The 15,410-nt window shown below is 40.3% G+C and overlaps 1 protein-coding gene across 2 annotated transcripts in view; it reads right to left on the bottom strand.

Moving 5' to 3' along the window:
* Window positions 1–15,410, bottom strand: part of rsrc2 (arginine/serine-rich coiled-coil 2) — a 40,208-nt gene that overhangs the window by 11,809 nt on the left and 12,989 nt on the right. For both annotated transcript variants that reach the window (XM_063034142.1, XM_063034141.1), the window contains exons 4-7: window positions 12,574–12,764; window positions 11,638–12,261; window positions 5,834–5,941; window positions 2,416–2,498 (exon numbers count right to left, since the gene is read on the bottom strand). In XM_063034142.1, coding sequence (XP_062890212.1) covers window positions 2,416–2,498; window positions 5,834–5,941; window positions 11,638–12,261; window positions 12,574–12,764 — 1,006 coding nt within the window. The remainder of the gene's footprint in view (window positions 1–2,415; window positions 2,499–5,833; window positions 5,942–11,637; window positions 12,262–12,573; window positions 12,765–15,410) is intronic.

Raw genomic sequence — 15,410 nt, 5'->3', positions numbered from 1 at the left:
AAATCATTATTTGTTATATGTATAAATATACGTGTATTGCATACATAATCACATTACCACATGATATGCACACTCCTCGCTTAAAGTAAACTCAAAGTTAGACCTGCATTTTGGACTCCTGTGTCTACGTTCAAATTAATTTAATGTTTTGAAGTTACAAACCATAACAGAAAGGCCTCAAGCTGCAGGGTCACAGCTTCTAACCTGTGCCAATGGTGAATGTCAGGCTGTTGATGGTAGGTAAAAGGCAACAGCAACGCCATTGAATACGAAACTAGATGACTGCACTTTCTACTTCTGTGTCTTGTAATGTTATCTGGATCATGCAGCAGCAGGAAGAATTTAATATTCTCCAATCATTTATGAACATCTCCATTTCCTACCGTATGATGAAAATAAGATCATGGTTGAGTCAACTAAAGATGGCTGGCCATAGGAACAACCCCTAAGAACTCATGCAGTAATACCCTGAGGCTGGGACACAAATCGTCTCCTTTACTCAAGATATGACTAACCATAAGAATGGGTTTTTCCCCATGCTACCCATTTACTTCAACTTAATCAGTGCTCTACAACTACTGCCTTGATGTCAAAGACAGTCACTTTCATTATAACTCTGGAATCAGCTCCCTGGTCTACATTTGGATCAAGGTAATGATGATGTCTTAAACCAAGTGCTTAGCCTAATTCAAACCTGCCCTTGGCGGGTCTTACTATTATTTTGCTGGTACTGGGTGATATTTACCCAAACTGAATTTGTTCCTTTTTTTTGTAATCAGGCTATATTCAAGATTTTGACATGAAAATAAGTTAAGAATTATTCAGCATTTCTCGGGTCAAAATCCTGCAACTTCGTATGTAACTGCTATGTATGCATCGTCTCTGTAGGGACTTCCAGGAGTTCAATAAAAGCCACTGATTTCCACCTTCTCAAAAATAACCAAGGCAAATACTTGAAAACTTGGGGCAAGCACAAAGTAAATCTTTTCTTGCCAGTGATGTGCATGTTCCAGGAGTATTAAAAGTGTTTCACACTCGCCTTTGAATTAGTTTTGCCAGTTGTATAATATATTCACACCCTATCCTCACTATATGCATCTTCAGACAACGCAGATTCAGTTATGCGAGGAACCTATTTCTACCGACATCTCCTTATATGCGTCCAAAACTGACAGTTACGTGAGGAGCACTGCTTTCCCGCCAATACAAGTCACGCACTTACACCTCACAGTCTCACTGTTGGGACGAGAAGCACCACTTTCCCGCCAATACAAGTCAGGTGCACGCGCCTCACAATCTCACTCCCGTCAGTCTCACATTGGTTTTGGCAACGTGTGGATGCACGATCTTGTGCTCAAACTTTTGTTGGTTTTACCTACGGTGCAGTGATTTTGTGCTTGAAATATTTAACTATGCCTCCTAAGCGTCCGATGTCATGTCCTGGGCCATCAGCCGGGTGGCAGAGGACCGCTTTAACACTTGAAAAAATGTTGGAAATTATAAACAGCACAGCATCAGCTGAAGGGAACACAGCTCTGGGACGCTACTGCCGGGAACAGAATCCTGATGTTAAAGTTCTTTTGTTGCTTGACAATGTGCTAGCCCATCCTAAACACTTGGACAGCATTCATCCTAATATTAATAGTGCGTTTCCTGCCGCCTAACACAACATCACTGATTCAACCACTCGATCAAGGTGTGATCCACATTCAAGATATATGTATTTTTTTTATGGCGAACTACCTCTCAGATGCTGCAAGCAACAGACGATTTTGAAAATCCCAGGAGTTTACCAACGGTGGGGGAATGGTGGTGGAAGTTGGAACACTTGGCACAAATGGCGATGGACATGGACCCAAATTTAGAACAGAGTCAGCATTTCAGTTGTTCCCTGCCATCAACCCTTCCTCCCTACAAGCAAATTTATGCTGAAAAACAAAATGCTGCCAAGCAAACAACCCTCACCACTTTCTTCAAATCAGTGTCATCTCCTGCTGCCAGCAGTTTTAAGAGTTCTGAGACTTCCTTCACCCCTTGATGTGCTTGAGATGATCCTGATGACAACCATCCACCTTATCCATGTAAAGCTGCCCGACACCACAACCACTCATCTCCCAGAGCGAACACGCCTGCCACTGTTGGCGAGTACTGTACACCCTTGGATGTTAACTTTCTATGATTTATTACATTGAATATTACCTTAAATTGATGAAATATAATACAAATGTTTTCCTGTGGTGCTGCTTTTGTGTCATATTGGTATGAAAATGTGAATAAATTACAGATAAAATATATTTAAGAAGCCCTCTGGAACGCATCCCAATTTTCTCCATTTAAATAATTCTTCACATTATGCGTCGACTGCGAGGAAAGTATCCCCTGCACATAATGAGGATAGGGTGTATCACAAAATACCTGTTACATCTGTTTGTTCCACTTTTTGTTTTTCCAGAAGTTCTTTTTCTTTTTGTTCCTGAAGCTTCTTTGCTCTTTCAAGCCTGTGTTGTAAACAATGGAAATCATTAGATATTTGGTCATAATTTTGATGACTAATATCTTAGGACTTACACAATTATTTAAAAAAAATAGAAACCTAGAAAACCTACAGCACAATATAGGCCCTTCAGCCCACAGAGTTGTGCCGAACATGTCCCTACTTTAGAAATTACTAGGCTTACCCATAGCCCTCTATTTTTCTAAGCTCCATGTACCTATCCACAAGTCTCTTAAAAGACCCTTTCGTATCCGCCTCCACCACTGTTGCCGTCAGCCCATTCCACACACTCACCACTCTGCGTAAAAAACTTACCCCTGACATCTCCTCTGTACCTACTCCCCAGCACCTTAAACCTGTGTCCTCTTGTGGCAACCATTTCAGCCCTGGGAAAAAAACTCTGACTATCCACACGATCAATGCCTCTCAATTTACTTGAATTATTGCGTGAATCATAATTTTGGTTAAATATTTGTAAGTCTTGAAGGAACAGTTGGAAGAGTGGGGACGTTCTCTGAAACCTGTTACAATTTAATCAACATGCTTTTGTTCACATTTCAGTTAGGGAAAGTTTAATGGTTGCTGGGCTTAATAATTAATGTTATTTTTAAATTACCATTCAACTTTCTTGGATAGGGGAACAGCATTTTCTGCCATCTAATCATCTCATACTTCACTTGTGTTAAGTGAGGATTTAAAAATCTCAGCCAGAACTCTGGCAATCTATTCCCTTGACCTAGTAGCAGCCTGGGAAAAGACTGGTCCTGGGAATCCTGAAAATTATCTTATACTGAGTTGCCTGTGCTGTCCATTCTTCAACCACTTCTCAGTTTTGGCAACTATATTGTAGGCTAAAGTGTTAATTAAAGCTTTGCGTTGATCAACTTAACTAGTTAATACTTGATACATTACAATAGATGCAATTTAGCTTTGAATTCCCTTGATGATCAGATGCTGCACCACTCCAAGTGAGCCATAACTACTTGTATGATGCACTTCCTTGGTGTTTGGGTATACTGTACAGTGGATTCCAGTTAATTGGGCCATCAGGGCAGCCCTTTATTTGGGACTCTGTACCACTTAACTGGGACAGGAGACTATTGACAAACAATTTCTAACTAGTGTCAGTTGCGTACACTTGTGTGGCCATGAGGCACTGCACTGTGCTTAGAGCAATCATTTTAAGTAGTGTCAGTTGTTTGTGTTTATGTTCAAAAAGCAGTAATTTTTGTCACTGATAGTTGATGAGAAATAAGCAGTAAGGCAATTCGGAACTGTTTTGCATTCAGGTTTGGAGATGCCAAAATTGGCTGGAAATGAAAATGAAATGATTTCACTACTTCAAGAAGTTAGGAACTACAAAGAAACTCAAACTATCGACTATCATCTTGAATGTTACAATGAAAATGAAGATATGGAGGATGCAATCATCTAAAGCAGGGGTAGGCAACCTTAAGCACAAATGATTTTCTAGCACACGTTACTCATTAATTTGAGGCAAAACATAACTAAATGTATTTAAATGGATAATTCCCATATTTCAAGTTTTTTTTATGGCATTTATCTGGCACACAGTCCACTTATTAATACGTGATCCGGCCCACAGAGGCAAAAAGGTTGTCAACCCCTGATAAAAAGCATTGTCTGAAGGCAGTCCATTATCTGCACTGGATGTCTGGGCTGATTTTGTTAGTTTACAGTCAGTCAATCTAAAGAACACGTCAGATAAATTCCTCCATTGTTAACTACTAGGAACTAACACAGTTTTATAGTACTGTAGAATTATTGGCAGTGTTCTAATTTGATCTGCACTTTATTTAAATACACAAATTGTTGATCAGTAAATGATTGTCTTTTTATATACATCTTTTAATGATTTCCATGAAATTTCAGCTAATGGGGGCAGCCGCTTAATTGGGTCAAAATGTATTGGTCCCGATGTATCCCAAGTAACTGGAATCCTCTGCATTTGTTCCCCACCCCCCGTCACATATAATCCAGAATAATGTATGTAGAATCATCCCCAAATTCAAAGGAACCTTGAGCTTGCCCAGGGAGATTGATCTGAAAACTGATGGAAACATCGCAGTGCCTCAAGCAATGGCTCACAAGGACAACTACAGAATTCTTTGAAACAAAGTCCATAATTCATAATCAATCTACTTTTCCCTTAGACATTTGAGAATAGAATTTTTTAAGCCAAAGGTACCTAATATTAATTGAGGGGTCCATGGACCCCAAGTTTAGGAAATGCTAAAATATACATTTCTTAAATTTTAGAATTAAAGAAAATCAGTTATTTTTCTGGGATGGCAGTTATTCTTTTGGTCAGTTGCCTACAGCAGGGGTCCCCAACCTTTTTTGCACCGCGGACTGGCCGGGGTGGGGGTTCAAGTTCAACAGTGCATGACAGGGAATGAGGGAAGGTGCAGCTGACTCATATCGTTTCATATCGCCAAATCATATCGTTTCCTCCTGGCCCAGTAGCACATGCTTTGCGGCCCGGTGTTTGGGGACCACTGCCTACAGGACTTGATATGCACATTTTGTGGAAAACTCAAGAGACCACCTCTACTCAATATTATCAGTTTACAGGAAAACACATTGATCCAGATTCTTCTGTCTTCAATCAGTAAATGTTAATGTCCAGGATCAAAACCAGAAGTATAAATTCAAAATTCAAAATCTAAACGTTAATCATTGTTCAGATGTGTGATTGTAATTCAGAAGATTGGCTACTTACCCCTCCTCTGGCCAAAAGGTAACCAAGAACAGATATTTGGAACATTAGTGTTATTCTGTTATGAGCTGATGGAAAGCTAAAGGAAGTGGAAAGGAGATGGGAGGTTGGTGGAAAGATGATTTGCCCCATTATAAAAAGCTTGAGTATGTAAATCAAGTGGTAGAACTATTGTGTGGCAGCTATTGAAAAACAAACCAAATCCTCAGAGACTGAGTGAGGGAATTAACACTGCATAGCACGCTTCCAAATAACCAAGTTCCAAGTTGGAAAAAGGTACATTTGATTCTTCATTATGAAACCAGCAAAGACAAACTATCAAAAATAGCGTTAATGAAATAAATGATATTAACAGTTTGTGGAATTAGTAATACAAGTGTAATAAGCCAACTTTGCAGTAAAAAAAATTACTTCTATCACACCTAAACCCATGTGACAAATTACCGTACCCCAAAATAAAATGTGCAACACAAAATACAATACAGACAGAAAACAGATACATGGCTCCTAGTGATTAAAAGCAAGCAACCTCTATTATGACAAAAGGTTGCATCAAATCAAACAAAAACTGAATACTAACAGAAACTATTAAAAATTACCTGCGAGCCAATGCTTCTTGGGCATCCATGGCAGCATTGCGGCCCCTGAATGCTGGGGGAGTTCGGCTGTGGCTTCTGCTTCTGCTAAATTTGCGTTTTCTTTTTTCTCTGCAACACAAATTTCAACGATTCAAAAAAATAATAGTGAAAATTCATTTCCTAATTTCTTCTTCTGTCACAAAAAATTTAAAAATTAAGAATGAATAAATTTAAACTACACCAACAAATAGAATTACTATTTTTATATACACACAGTGGCTACTTTATTAGGATCCTTCAGTACCTAATAGAGGTCACTAAGTGTATGTTCGCAGTCTTCTACTGTTGTTGCCCATCCACTTCAAGATTCGACATGTTGTGCATTCAGAAATGCTCTTTCACACACCACTGCTATATCGTGTGGTTATTTGAGTTACTGTCACCTTCCTGCCAGTTTGAACCAGTCTGTCCATTCTTCTTGGATATCTCTCATGAACAAGATATTTTTGTCCCAAGAACTACTACTCACTGGATGTCTTTCGATTTTCGTACCATTCTCTGTAACCTCTAGAACTCAAGAATTTCCAACCTGGAGACCACAGACCCCTCAGTTAATGGTAGGAGTCCATGGCTTAAAAAGACCTCTGCTCTGGAGAATGTGTGTGAAAATCCCAGGAGATCAGCAGATTCTGAGATACTCAAATCACCCCCTCCGACACCAACAATCATTCCACTGTCAAAGTCACTTACATCACATTTCATTCCCTAGTTTTATGATTGGCCTGAACTGAACCTCTCAAGCTCTTGCATGCTTTTATGTATTGAGTTGCTGCCATATGATTGGCTGAGTAGATACAGTGGATTCCAGATAATTGAGACACATCTTGGACCAGTACCTTTAGCCCAATTTGCTGAAGTTCCATAAAATAGTAAAAAAGGCATATATAAAAATAGGCAAACTACCATTTAACTGAGTAACAAATTATACATTTAAATGAAATGCAGGACAAAGTAGAACACTACAAAAATGTGTATTAGTTCCTAATAGTTACTGACGGATCTAGAGTACGCTGTCATATTCTTTTGACAGATTATATATGAACAAAATCAGCACAGACACCTACTGTAGATAATGGACTGCCTTTATATAATTTTTGGTGATTACATTCTCTAAACCTTCATTTGCATCATAACATTCAAGACGATTGTCGATACCTTCAAGTTCTTCAGGGAAACTGTTCAACAGATCCCTGCCCCAATTAAGCAGCATAGAGTCCCAAATAAACTAAGGAAATCCAGACTATTTTCGATTAAGAGTTGTCCCAAATAAGTGGCTGCCTGATCAACCAGTGGCTCAATTAAGTGGAATCCATTGTATTTGCATTAACAAGGAATACTGATGTACTAATTTAAGTGGCCAATGAATGTATAATCACTAGAAACAATAGAACAGAAAACATAGTTCTTAAATAACTACAAGTTCCAGGTTCCCATTGAGTTAAAATAAAGAGTTGTGAATACTTAAATACGTAATCTGAATAGGAAGAAATTAAACTCAACGCTATGAATAAAATGAACATCAGAAATATCCATTACTTCTCCAATCCTCAATTAAGTAGATATTTGAAGTATTTTTCTTACTTAAAGGCACAGAGTTATGCAAATAAGAATATATTTACTCTGATCAAGCTTTTTCATGTTGAAATATAACATCTAATATAGCCTCTTTACCTAGAGGCTGCATGACCTGCTGGTTGCTTCCAATAAGTTAATTCTGATTTTAATTCTGATCTCCAGTAGTTTTTTTTGTATTTATAGCTGTGGTTAGTGCTGTTCTATTTTGAATATACTAGAAAAACAGGTTCGCACACTGGAAATGTGACTCTGGAGTTTCTTGCAGAATTTCTCAGCACAATTTTGCTTTCTTTCTTCATTATGTATTTTTAATCATTTAAAATTTCTAATGTGGGGAATTGAGTGCAACACTTAAAAGTCTGATGAATCAATCAGACATGAGAAATAGACAAGAAATAGATATAAAACAGCGCATTCCCGCATTATGAAGGAGTTATTTTCCTCGAAAACTGTCCATACCATGATTTTCCCTGACAAGAACCCATTAAATACGTAGAGATATATTTCTACAGGATGTTTTTTTCTCTCATTAGTAATGACCCCAAAAGGTACAAAGACTACAGACGATAATTTGAACTGTATAGTGGGAAGAGAGAAATTATTGTCTTTCCTTCAATTGGCTAGAAATGTATGTTACATTTCTTAAAAAATTTCATATTACAAGTATCAACAGAAGTGATAGCCATCAGATTCCAAAGCAATCCTGCTATTTATCGGCAGTGCACAATTGTTGTTCTTGTAGTTTAGGTCTCTGTATATATTGGGTGTATTTATACAGTCGGCCCTCCTTATCCGCGAGTTCCGCATGCGCGAATTCAACCAACCGCAAATCCAGAAAACCCGTAAGTGCTCTTCTAGCACTTGTTGTTTGAACATGTACAGAGTTTTTTTCCTTGTCATTATTCCCTAAACAATGCAGTATAACAACTATTTTACATAGCATTTACATTGTATTAGGTATTATAAGTAATCTAGAGATGATTTAAAGTATATGGGAGGATGTGCGTAGGTTATTGTGGATCGGGATCGAAAAAAACACGGAAGTTCTCTTACTAAGTAAGTCGGAACAGGTACATCCGGTATTATTTAGCGTCATTTAGTCAAATGTTTGTCTTAGTATATATTTTACCTTTCTATGCATATAAAACACTTAAGAAACATATGTTTCAGCGCCGGGCTTGGGAACGGAAATTCCCGAGTTCGATCCAGTGACAGACCACTCCCCAGTGCTCTCCATCGCTGCCGGGTTGATGTGGAGAATCAAAAACCCAAAAACTAAACCACTGCGTTGCTTAGTAATAATTGTAGCTTTAATCGGGGCAGGGCTTTTCTCACTTTATCCTTTAAAATTGTTCCTATCGTTGACCAACTGTAGCCTAACGCTTTTCCAATGATCGATGGCGTTTTACCTCTTTCCGATCGCTTTATTATTTCCACTTTATTTTAAATCGCAATCGTGATTATTTTTGTACACAGAATTATACCTCCCATTCTTCTCTACAATATTCTTGGCATTAAATAGAACAGTGAAATATTAAACCCAGTATGTGTTTCTGTCCTATTCACTGTTTATTAAATTTCCCATGCGGAAACATCGAAATAAAATCTCCCGCCAATTCCCAAATCAATAGCACACGTCAACAAAGTAGTAATAGTTTCCAATGCAAACCTCTTGATGAAAAGCAATGCAGTCTTTCTTTTGTCTAAAAAATAATCTTTCAGTACAATGCAAACAACAGGAATTCTGCAGATACTGGAAATTCAAGCAACACACATCAAAGTTGCTGGTGAACGCAGCAGGCCAGGCAGCATCTGTAGGAAGAGGTGCAGTCGACGTTTCAGGCCGAGCCCCTTCATCAGGACTAACTGAAGGAAGAGTGAGTAAGGGATTTGAAAGTTGGAGGGGGAGGGGGAGATCCAAAATGATAGGAGAAGACAGGAGGGGGAGGGATAGAGCCAAGAGCTGGACAGGTGATAGGCAAAAGGGGATACGAGAGGATCATGGGACAGGAGGTCCGGGAAGAACGACGGGGGGGGGGGGGGAAACACCCAGAGGATGGGCAAGAGGTATATTCAGAGGGACAGAGGGAGAAAAAGGAGAGTGAGAGAAAGAATGTGTGCATAAAAATAAGTAACAGATGGGGTACGAGGGGGAGGTGGGGCCTTAGCGGAAGTTAGAGAAGTCGATGTTCATGCCATCAGGTTGGAGGCTACCCAGATGGAATACAAGGTGGTGTTCCTCCAACCCGAGTGTGGCTTCATCTTTACAGTAGAGGAGGCCGTGGATAGACATGTCAGAATGGGAATGGGATGTGGAATTAAAATGTGTGGCCACTGGGAGATCCTGCTTTCTCTGGCGGACAGAGCGTAGATGTTCAGCAAAGCGGTCTCCCAGTCTGCGTCGGGTCTCGCCAATATATAAAAGGCCACATCGGGAGCACCGGATGCAGTATATCACCCCTTGTCGACTCACAGGTGAAGTGTTGCCTCACCTGGAAGGACTGTTTGGGGCCCTGAATGGTGGTAAGGGAGGAAGTGTAAGGGCATGTGTAGCACTTGTTCCGCTTACAGGGATAAGTGCCAGGAGGGAGATCAGTGGAGAGGGATGGGGGGGAACGAATGGACAAGGGAGTTGCGTAGGGAGCGATCCCTGCGGAATGCAGGGGGGGGGGGAGGGAAAAATGTGCTTAGTGGTGGGATCCCGTTGGAGGTGGCGGAAGTTATGGAGAATAATATGTTGGACCCGGAGGCTGGTGGGGTGGTAGGTGAGGACCAGGGGAACCCTATCCCTAGTGGGATGGCGGGAGGATGGAGTGAGAGCAGATGTACGTGAAATGGGGGAGATGCGTTTAAGAGCAGAGTTGATAGTGGAGGAAGGGAAGCCCCTTTCTTTAAAAAAGAAATGAAAAGCCTCATCCTGAGAGCAGATGCGGCGGAGACGGAGGAATTGCGAGAAGGGGATGGCGTTTTTGCAAGAGACAGGGTGAGAAGAGGAATAGTCCAGATAGCTGTGAGAGTCAGTAGGCTTATAGTAGACATCAGTGGATAAGCTGTCTCCAGAGACAGAGACAGAAAGATCTAGAAAGGGGAGGGAGGTGTCGGAAATGGACCAGGTAAACTTGAGGGCAGGGTGGAAGTTGGAGGCAAAGTTAATAAAGTCAACGAGTTCTGCATGCCTGCAGGAAACAGCGCCAATGCAGTCATCGATGTAGCGAAGGAAAAGTGGAGGATACCAGAATAGGCACGGAACATAGATTGTTCCATAAACCCAACAAAAAGGCAGGCATAGCTAGGACCCATACGGGTGCCCATAGCTACACCTTTAGTTTGGAGGAAGTGGGAGGAGCCAAAGGAGAAATTATTAAGAGTAAGGACTAATTCCGTACAATGCTTTGTTTTCTGCCTAACAGCTAATAATTCACATGGCAAAGAAGCAATCTCTCACAATCTATGGAACAGAGGTCCTTACAAAAGGCAGGTTCCATTTTGAAAGTGGAGAAGTGAATTTAAAATAGAAAAAAAAGCAGCACAGAGGAACTACGCAATGATACAAATCTCTGATACATTATTTTTAATATATTTCCTGGACTTTGGACAATTAATCACAGCTGGCACAAGAAACTGGGGCAATTATTCGCCAGTACCCTGGCCAAACTAACTGCTACTGACTGGTCTTAATTAAAGGCATGCCCACCCTTGTGGGGAGAAAACTCTGCTACCCATTTATTTGTCAATCTTGCTCTCATTCACTTTTGCCTCATCGGTAAAGATTATTTCAAATTTTAGGAAAAGGACCTAATCAATTTGTTACTTCGCCCCACTTCCCTACCTTCATCTTTCAGTTTCTCCGTAACAGAGCTTTCCAAGATCTCCACACTCTTGTAAAATCTGATCTCCTCAGCATCTCCAGTTTTAATTGATGTGTCATTCATGGTTGTGCGTTCATCCAATAAAGCCACAACTTCCGGAATTCCTTCTCTGAACCTTTCTTTACTCACTTTAAGTGCCAAGCTTTTGGTACCATGTCTATGAATCTTGCCTGGATGGCTCAGTGCCAAATCTTACTCAATAATGTTCCCACAGATAAAATGTTATTATTCAAATATATTTCAAAGAGTTATTGGCCAAAAACAATTTGGGAGCTATTTTATATAAAAAATATAATTATAATTACAGACCAATGAACTTACTTGCTTCTACTTCTACTCCTGCGAGGCCTGTGCCTTGATCTTGATCTTGAACGGGATTTTGGTCGCCGTTTTTTTTCTCTGGTTCTTGAGCGCCTGTCTCTGCTTCTTGAATGCCTGTCTCTGCTCCTTGAACGCCTGTCCCTGCTCCTTGAGTGCCTCCCGCGACTTCTTGAGCGCCTCCCGCGACTCCTTGAGCGCCTCCCGCGACTCCTTGAGCATCTGTCCCGACTCCGAGATCGCTTATCTTTGCTCCTTGAGCGTCTGTCCTGACTGCAAGATCGCTTATCCTTACTTTTTGAGCGCCTGTCCCTGCTCCGAGATCGCTTATCCTTACTCCTCGAGCATCTATCTCGGCTCCTTGACCGTTTATCCTTGCTCCTTGAATGCCTGTCCCTGCTCCGGGATCGCCTGTCCTTGCTTCTCGACCGTTTGTCTCTGCTCCGCGATCGCCTATCTTTGCTCAAGCGTCTGTCCCGACTCCGGGAGCGCTTGTCTTTGCTCCTTGAATGCCTGTCCCAGCTCCTTGAGCGCTTGTTTCTGCTCCCTGACCGCCTATCCCGACTCCGAGATCTTTTCTCTTTGCTCTTTGAACGTGATCTCCTCCTCTCACGGCTGCGATGTCGTCTGGGTCATGACACAAACAGAAATTGATAAACTTGTGTTTACACAAAAGAATATCAATGACCTACATATCAGTTAACAGAAAACCTTTAGATCAACTGTACAATTACAACATTCAAATGATAAAAAGTGCCCCTTTAAAATCATTAAGTTTTTAAAGAAAATTAATTAAAGGCTAGCTTTGAATCAGACAAATAATTATGATGTTGAAAATTAATCTCTTCATAATTTGGCAAAAGTATTTCAATTAGGATCCCAAGCAAAAGACAAACAAGCCTCAAATATGTTAAAAAGAAATACATTAACTCTATTTACCTCTCTCTTGATCTGGACCTAGAATAACTATGAGCCTTTGAAGGTTTCTTTTCTTTTCGTTTTGGCCGCTCTTCTCCATTTTCTGCTGAACTTAATCGCTCTCTGCATTTGTTTTGCTCCTTGTCACTTTGTTGCTCAGATGACTTTGCTTTTTTGGTGGTAGATTTTTCTTTTAAATCCCGTCTTCGTTCCTGTTTTAAGAAGAAGTTGGTTCTTTCAGGAAAATAGTGCAACAAAAAGAGTTAGTATGGATACTAAAATACAAAGATTTAATAGTGGGTTGTAAAAGCAAAAATTCTTTGAATGTCTTAAGAGGGAGTGAAGCAAAGTGCTCTTAACATTCAATGCTTTTCACAACACACCAAACCCAAGAAACAGAAACCAGAAAACTAAGTTTGTATGTTGATACATGTTTGAGGGACTGATAATGAACTTCTATTCTTGCAATATCAATTATTTTCAGTGCATGTGATATGCTATCTGTCTCTCACTGTGAAAACATTCCAACCAAATCTCAAATAAAACTGACTTAATCCAATCTTATATCACTTGTTTTTCACATTCATGAAATTTCCAATTACAAGCTTATGCTTAAGATTTATTAGGTACAACATACTTGAAAAAAAATCTATTCTCTTTAAATACAGTTCACAGACTCAGCCTATTCATTAGATCTTTCTCAATTGTCCCACAAGACCAGCAACACCACCCTGAAAAATATCAGCTACAAATGACAACCAAATTTTCCACACAACAAAAAGAATATTACATTAAGATCTGATCTGGACTTACTAAACTTAAAAACTGTGTCTTTACAGAATCACTATTCACTTATAACCAGTCCTTCTCTCCCCCATCCCCCGCCCCCACCAATTGTGAAATCTGTAGAACTGCACAAACCATTTCTAATCAAACAGCTTTTAATGCTGTGGGGATATTGTGAATTTTCTGATTTAGGTCAAATACTGAAATGTCACCAAATTAAAACTTTGTTTGCAAAGCAGTTTTACACCAAGTTATTCAATAAGGTTTGATGACAAAACCACATGATTTTCTTGTGATCATGTTCAATATTTTTCAATTAAAAAAATATTTACACACTGCATCACCTGCTGTATAAGCCAATCCCCTGTGCAGTGGATACAATAGATTGCAGGAGCATTGACGACAAACAACCATAACATCGACTTCAGAGGACGATGGAAACAGGAGGTCATCAATAGCCTATGTTCCACTGGAAGCTAAGGGCCCAAGTAAAGTATCACCTGACATTTAGACAGGAGTACCAAAATACAATAATATATCAAAGTTCACTCGAATACCTATGTTTTATTTGCATCTAAGCTCACATACTTCAATTAAGCTACAAATTAAAATCATAAATGTTTAAATTCTGAAATTGAATGAGTACTGTAAAAGTAAACTAAGAGGTACTTTAACTGTTACCATTTAAAATAATGCTGATGATAAAGTGAAGCAGCTAACATTTTCAATAACAAAAAAATTTTGTTGTGACCAGTGATTAAGTCTATAAAGGCTTTTGACAAGGTCCCACACAGGAGATTAGTGTGCAAACTTAAAGCACACGGTATTGGGGGTAAGGTATTGGTGTGGGTGGAGAATTGGTTAGCAGACAGGAAGCAAAGAGTGGGAATAAACGGGACCTTTTCAGAATGGCAGGCGGTGACTAGTGGGGTACCGCAAGGCTCAGTGCTGGGACCCCAGTTGTTTACAATATATATTAATGACTTGGATGAGGGAATTAAATGCAGCGTCTCCAAGTTTGCGGATGACACAAAGCTGGGTGGCAGTGTTAGCAGTGAGGAGGATGCTAAGAGGATGCAGGGTGACTTGGATAGGTTGGGTGAGTGGGCAAACTCATGGCAGATGCAATTTAATGTGGATAAATGTGAAGTTATCCACTTTGGTGGCAAAAATAGGAAAACAGATTATTATCTGAATGGTGGCCGATTAGGAAAAGGGGAGGTGCAACGAGACCTGGGTGTCATTATACACCAGTCATTGAAAGTGGGCATGCAGGTACAGCAGGCGGTGAAAAAGGCGAACGGTATGCTGGCATTTATAGCGAGAGGATTCGAGTACAGGAGCAGGGAGGTACTACTGCAGTTGTACAAGGCCTTGGTGAGACCACACCTGGAGTATTGTGTGCAGTTTTGGTCCCCTAATCTGAGGAAAGACATCTTTGCCATAGAGGGAGTACAAAGAAGGTTCACCAGATTGATTCCTGGGATGGCAGGTCTTTCATATGAAGAAAGACTGGATGAACTGGGCTTGTACTCGTTGGAATTTAGAAGATTGAGGGGGGATCTGATTGAAACGTATAAGATCCTAAAGGGATTGGACAGGCTAGATGCGGGAAGATTGTTCCCGATGTTGGGGAGGTCTAGAACGAGGGGTCACAGTTTGAGGATAGAGGGGAAGCCTTTTAGGACCGAGGTTAGGAAAAACTTCTTCACACAGAGAGTGGTGAATCTGTGGAATTCTCTGCCACAGCAAACTGTTGAGGCCAGTTCATTAGCTATGTTTAAAAGGAAGTTAGATATGGCCCTTGTGGCTACAGGGGTCAGGGGGTATGGAGGGAAGGCTGGGTTCTGAGTTGGATGATCAGCCATGATCATAATAAATGGCGGTGCAGGCTCGAAGGGCCGAATGGCCTACTCCTGCACCTATTTTCTATGTTTCTATGTTTCTATCTCGGAGGTTAGGTAATACTTCACTAATACTATGTCCCATTCTGCGAAATTCACAAGAAATTGGAATCTGCTGCCTCAGCTTGTTTTTAAAAGGTATATCTAACTTAATGTAATACAAATGTT

Source organism: Mobula hypostoma, chromosome 27 (genome assembly GCF_963921235.1).
Source record: "Mobula hypostoma chromosome 27, sMobHyp1.1, whole genome shotgun sequence".
In the NCBI taxonomy this organism is placed as follows: domain Eukaryota; kingdom Metazoa; phylum Chordata; class Chondrichthyes; order Myliobatiformes; family Myliobatidae; genus Mobula; species Mobula hypostoma.
This window is presented reverse-complemented; position numbering and strand designations above follow the sequence as displayed.